The 6,601-nt window shown below is 37.4% G+C and overlaps 1 protein-coding gene across 1 annotated transcript; it reads right to left on the minus strand.

The window, feature by feature from the left end:
• Positions 1-1,127: 1,127 nt before the first annotated feature.
• Positions 1,128-4,355, minus strand: LOC128544631 (transcription factor Sox-8-like). The gene is made up of 3 exons (XM_053514868.1): positions 3,847-4,355; positions 3,118-3,350; positions 1,128-3,000 (listed from the first exon to the last, which is right to left on the minus strand). Exons 1-3 carry the CDS (start codon positions 4,248-4,250, stop codon positions 2,276-2,278), a joined length of 1,362 nt encoding a protein of 453 aa, XP_053370843.1. The 5' UTR covers positions 4,251-4,355; the 3' UTR covers positions 1,128-2,275.
• Positions 4,356-6,601: the final 2,246 nt, after the last annotated feature.

Below are 6,601 nucleotides of genomic sequence, written 5' to 3' on the forward strand. Positions count from 1 at the left end.
TAACAAGTTTAAAGAGAATAGTAGTTATAAAAAATACTTAACAAATCAATTCACACATTTATCGAAGTCTATTAAAAACTCATGATTTATAATGAAAATTCTTATTTGTAAGTCTACTGTCATGTTTTAGTAGGGTTTTTTTTTCCAGAAAAAGGCTAGACAATTGCATAAAATGTAATTGTCAAAATATATACTGAGTGATGTATTATTTTACAGTCACAGTTCACACTGACCTATAATGTGCCGTTAGGCTTACAATATACCCCTCTTAATGGTACTGGAATAAAAATGAAACAAAAATATTCCAATGGTGAATTAATCATTAATCATAATGTGTGTAAAGTGCTTATCTTAAAAAAAAAAACACATAATTATATGGAACTTAGGTTCTTCATTAAGAAAAAAAAATGCCAGTAGCTGTGTATACTGATTACATGAAACGATTATCCATTAAAAACATAACATTAAAACTTTTTCGAAATACCTGCCTATTTTGTTACACCAAAACAGCTCTGAGCTGGTTAGCCATAGACTTCACGAGACCTCTGAAGGTGTGCTGTGGTACCTAGCATAGGGCACAAGCAGCAGATCAAGCAGTTGTTAGTTGGGCCTTCTATGGTTCAGACCCAACTATCCACATGATGTCAAGGAAAATATGATTCATCAGACAAGTCCCACCTATTATTGTTTTAAGGTCAAGTTCTTCAGTTTTCTTTATATGCACATTCTATGTAAGACTTTCTGGTTAAGAGATGCTCTCACTCCACCTTTTAGACATTACAACTTCACCATTGTCACAGTCTCTCGGACCCTTAAATTTTCCCATTTATTCTTCTTTCAACACATTACCTCACTTTTTTTTTTTTACCTGTGTCTATCCCATTCCTTTACAGGAACCACTGTAACAAAATAACCAGTGCTATTAACTCCACCTGTCAGTGGTTTATTGTTATTGTTCATCAGTGTATATTGCTTGAACAAATTCAAGGATGTCATGATTCAGAAAAAAAAGGTTTTATTTTTATTTATTGATTTTGCAATTAGGGTTATTAATTTATGCTGTAGTTAAGGTTAGCTTTGTTAACACAGAAAAAATCACAATCAAACAAATGGCAACAATAAAGCAAAAGAACACTGTTTAATTTTTTACTGCCAGAATAGAACATATTTAGTAATAATAATGATATGAGTCTTAAATGTCACTATGAAACTAGCAAACATTTCATATAATGTGACAGAGAATAAAATAACAGAGATAACCATGTTAATCAACAGAAGATTCAACAAAAGGAAATTCAATCAATATAATCACAAAATGATTTTTTATAGCTGTTCTGTAGTGTTCTTAATGTCAAAATATTTTATATAAAGAGCTGCGCATTTCTGGTGTGCACGCATGATTTCATTACCCATGAAAATAAAATGTCACCATTTTTGCTCTTAAATTTATCATATAATTTTAATCAAGACTACAAACTGCATAGGGTTAATTACATGCCTAACTCAATTACCACAGGTGCATGTTGCTTAGTAATATACCAACTTAGTAATATATTAGCCACTTTTGCTTTATTTAAATCACATGGAATGGAAGTGTGTTTGTGCGTGTATGCGTGTGTGTATTTATGTGTGTGCTTGCATGTGTGCGCGTGTGTATGCTATATGCTACAATAATACAAATGATTGTATAAGAGCACAAAAGTCAATATTTTATTATCCCAATCTCCCACGAACTTTGAAAGGATTCATACAAATGTAGAACTTATACACAAAGAATAACATAAATAGATATGGAAATTCTCTAGCCAAAAAGGCAAAAAAAAAAAAATGTTTGAATTACAAGGTCTATAGATAAAAAGTTAATAGTTCATTCTTTCTGGTGGAGTAAAATTTTTAAACAATTGATCCCAGTGCATATGTGTATTTGTTTTCTCCATCTGCTTCTCAATCGGATTTGGCATATTCGGATTTGGAGCTTCTCTCCTTTACAAATCAGTGACATATACTCAGTCATTTAAAAAAATACAAATCCAAGAATAAGCCTATATACGTGGAAATGGAGAGAAACAGTGACAGGTGGTCCTCACAGAGGATTTTGCTTGTTGTACTAGGGCTATCAGGCTATACACCATCCATGGATAAGAGTGTACTGGGGTGGGCAAATTCAGCAGGCACTTTTTTTTTTATCTACCCTTACATAAGCAAATGAACTCCTTCATGTCATGGCTACTGCTATTCCTTCAGAAGTGCTTTTACAGTACACAACTTTACCTTTTCAAGGCCTGGAGAGACTGGTATAAATTGGCTGGTCCCAGTTTGCAGTAGGGCTGTGGGAAGGTGGAATAGACAGGCTATTGAGAATAGTACCTCCATAGGGTCTCCTAGACGAGTGGAAATAGGGGTACTGGTAAATGCTGGAGGCATAGCTGGAATAAGGGCTGTAGTAGCTAGGGCTCTGCAGGTCTGTATAGTCGCATGGAGAGCTTGGGAAAGTAGCAGTTGACGTAGTGCAGCTTTGAGCACCATAGGAGCCATAGTCTGAGTGAGAAGGTGAGCTGTGAGAGGGCTCACTATAGTGACTTGGGCTTAGCTGCTCTGTTTTTATGTGTGGTCTGTGCTGACCCATTTCACTAGATCCAGAGGAAGAAGAGGTGGAAGAGGAAGAGAGGGCTGCTTTGCGGTTCCAGGAAGCCCCGCCGGCCCCGGAGTGGCTGTACGAAGCAGCATAAACACCATGGTTGGTTTCTGAAACCATGGAGGATGATATTGAGTGCCCATTGACAGGAAGGTACTGATCAAACTCACGCACATCAAAAGCCTCCATGTTGCTCATGACATCTGTACTGAGCTCAGATATGTCTACATTGCTGAAGTCAATGTTCTGACGCCCAGAGTCCAGGAGCCGCCGGCCTTCATTCTTCAAGTCTTGCTTTCCACCATGACCATGGTGGTGATCAATTTTAGGGGTTGTTGGTGGTGTTGGTGGCTCATGTGCATGACCTAAAAATGTATAGGTGACAAATGTTAAAATCAAAATAAGGGCTGGTATCAGACTGTCATTTATTTTATTTACGCAATGTTACACGTTTTTCCACCAACAGGGTAACCATCACCCACCTGGATGGTCTGTGTGATGATGATCAGCTAATCCTGTCAAACCACCCATGCCTGGCTCGGCTTTGTACACGTGATTGCTTAGCTCTGCACCAGAGTCGGAGTCACTTTGTCCTGGCTTCACACTCTTCCTACGCCTCGGCTGGTACTTATAGTCAGGGTGATCCTTCTTGTGCTGTACCCTCAGTCTTTCAGCCTCCTCTACAAAGGGTCGCTTTTCATTCTCTGATAACAAGCTACAGTAAGAAAAAATACATTGTGTTTTAAAAGCATTTTGTCAAAGCTGTAACTTTAAAATTGCAGATGCCATCATGCAATTGAAATATATCCAAATTTTTAGAATTAGACACCATAATCCATTCTTAGAATCTAAACTGCTTCTGAAGTGTGCTATAATTCTAGATATTCTTGAATGCTTTGACATATACCTATGGACGTCTATGGAAAAGAAATCTAAGACAATGAAAACAGCACCAAGAATTTTATTAATAGTGCAGTGAGTAGATGCTACATTGTAGTACATCTAAAATTACAGGGAATTCATGGTAGCAAGGGGGGAAAACATTTTCCAGCTCAGAAGAAAGCCATTTGTGTTTTTCAAATACAAATACATAAAGTAGAGTAAATTAGTTAGCGGCTTTCAGTAAAATCCAAGTTATAAAAATTTAATTAATGATATAGCACCTTTAACAACAACAACAACAACAACAATTGTAAGTATAATTATCTCACCGCCAGAGTTTGCCCAGAGTTTTGCTGAGTTCGGCGTTATGAAGGTGAGGGTATTGATCGGCCAGTTTCCTGCGCGCCGCCTGCGCCCACACCATAAACGCGTTCATTGGCCTCTTCACGTGCGGCTTGCTCTTTACTGAGCCGTTGGCTCTCGCGGGCATCGGAACCAGTGACCAGTCGTAGCCTTTGAGCACCTGAGAAACCGCATCCCGTATACACGCCGGAAACCTGTCATCTTCGTCTTCGTCCATTTTTTTTCTAGACAAGTGGAGCAATCCGTGACTGTCCGATCCAGCCGGCGAAGAGGGCGCGTCGGAATCCGATTCGTCCTGAGACGCCGAGCTGGAAGTACCTGTCGGACTGCTCGGTGCGTCCGCTATTGACTTGTCGTGCTCCTCGGTCATTGCTTCGTCCCTCTGGTCAAAATCCTTCTTGATGAGAAATATTTCGCGTATCCCTTACGTCTGGATGATTTAATTCTATAAGCAACTCAGAACCTGTTGTGGAACTCGATCAGTGAGAGTCGCTAAAAAGACTTTTGCGCGCAGATGGTGCATATCACGCCTCTTATTAACCCTCATTGGTGGACTACACTGCCATACTATGTTCCTATTGGTGGAGGATTGTTCCCTGTCAAACGTAACAAAGGGTATTTCTTTTACTGAAAGAAATACTTTCACTGAAAGAAATACTTGAGATGTAGTGTACATCAATAACATTAAGTTTTATGAAATGTATTTAAAATAAATATACATACCCGTAAAACATTCCGATTTAACAGGTTCACCCTGTCATAGTGAAATATTAATACATATAAAAACTTCCTGAAATGCAAATATATGTGATAATTTGTACATAGTCACCTTTAACAGTGAATCACTTTGCTACCTGAAGGTCTAATGTGCTCATAAAGTGCAAACCTATGTAGCGCAAAATATGTTTACCCTGGCATGGAATGTTCGCGCACATACTTCCTTGATAGGGTGGACATGCGCATAGTTTTTGTCACATTTGATTGATTTTATTATGATCAACGGTGAATATTAAAATATACTGTTGAGTAGGGCACAATATATCCTTCTATAATGAACATTTTATAATCACTATGCAATAAAATTGTTCATTATTTATTAATACTACATGCTTAAACTTAAATTAAAATAATTGCAGCCAATCAAAATATAATTGATAGGTAAAAGAAATAGGATCAACATTTGTGTTTTATGGACAATAAGTACTATAAGAAGAGAGAGAGAGAGAGAGAGAGAGAGAGATACAAAAGGTCCACCATTTATGTCATAATTGAATAGTAGTATAATTATAGTGGATTAAAATTTAAAGGGTCAGTTTGTTATTCCTGGGTTGAAAAGGACATCAACTTCTACCAACCATGGAGGGAGTTCACAATGCACACCCTTCAGTTTAAATGGGGAAAAAAGTTAATGCTAGCAACAGAGTAGCAAAGAGACACATGACACTAAAGAGAGCAAAGATTTAATTACTGCCTTTTTTTTTTGTTAGTGTGCCTTGTATTCATGTATTGCAAAGTTGAATTTTGCCATTTACAAAAGCCAAGTCACTTGCAGGCATGTTAGATGTTTGTTTAATGCTTACAGTAGTTAGCTGGGATAGCAGTGTAGCCACACACCTGTAAATTTTATTCACCTGGCTTTTTTAATTGAGTATGTTGCAATGTATGTTGAAAAGTAAATAAAATATGTATTAGTTTTGTAAAAAAAAATAAACATCTGACAAAAAGTATCTTGCAGTATATATATTTAAATAATGTATTCCTATTTTAATTTATTTAAATTAAATTAATGTTTCACAATTTCTGGACATTCATTAGCAGTGGTTTGTTTTATCCTATATGTTTAGTGTTCATAATCACTATTACATTAATAGTTCCCAAAACATTCATATTTTTTCTTGGTTCAGTTTGGGTTGTAGACTGCATAGTGTTTTAGCCTTACATTAAGCCTTAATTGGACATTATAGCAATGTGTCATTTTATACAAAAGTCTCACTAACAGATGTGGTCCATATCCAAACAAATGTTCAACTTCTGTAAGGAACAAAAAGGAATGCTGAAAGGACAGGGGCATCTGGCAGAAAAGCGTGAAAGCTCTTGCTCAGCAAAAAAAATGAATAAATAAATCGTCTCAGTTTAAGCTGACAATTAATGGTAGAAAAAGAGGCAAGACAGAAGCATAACATTGACCAACAGCTGGTTTCACTTGCCGCCAAATGGTGGGATCGGCTGGTGGTTTAGACGGGCTCTGGTGTCAGAAGAGGGGAAAAGGCAGGAAAAGTACAGTGGTGAAATGAAGCCAGCACTTGACCTTCACTGCTCAGGGTGTTGTGGGGAGTCCACTGCACTCCATGCTCTGAGATAGAAAGCGGGAGTGACAAAGAAAGAGTGACTGAGACAGAGAGAGAGAGAGAGAGAGAGAGAAAGAGAAAGAGACTCAAATGAACTTAGTATGTCCCAGTATGGGACGGAAGGTTTTAATTTCAGCCTTTGTGATTCCTCAAAGGGTGGATTTGGTTAGAGAAAGACCAAGCAAAGCCTGCTATAGTTTGATTCTCCCAGACTGTGGTCACATTTACCCGAATGAGTGCATAACACTCTCTACTTTAAATAATGTACATCCTAGATTAAATTACAAGAACATTCACAGAAAGTTCTTGCCTTCTTTCACTGCTTTCATGAAATCTGTTTGTAATAACTTTTTTGACACATGGAAAATGATAC

The sequence above is a fragment of the Clarias gariepinus genome, chromosome 16 (assembly GCF_024256425.1).
Source record: "Clarias gariepinus isolate MV-2021 ecotype Netherlands chromosome 16, CGAR_prim_01v2, whole genome shotgun sequence".
Classification (NCBI taxonomy): domain Eukaryota; kingdom Metazoa; phylum Chordata; class Actinopteri; order Siluriformes; family Clariidae; genus Clarias; species Clarias gariepinus.

What these genes read in the sequence shown, in the direction of transcription:
- LOC128544631 (XM_053514868.1), bottom strand. Translation starts at nt 4,250, where the DNA reads ATGACCGAGGAGCACGACAAGTCAATAGCGGACGCACCGAGCAGTCCG. An exon ending in ACTCTGGGCAAACTCTGGCG is followed by an intron (nt 3,351 to 3,846) that starts GTGAGATAATTA and finishes TTCTTACTGTAG; the next exon opens with CTTGTTATCAGAGAATGAAA. An exon ending in TCATCACACAGACCATCCAG is followed by an intron (nt 3,001 to 3,117) that starts GTGGGTGATGGT and finishes ATACATTTTTAG; the next exon opens with GTCATGCACATGAGCCACCA.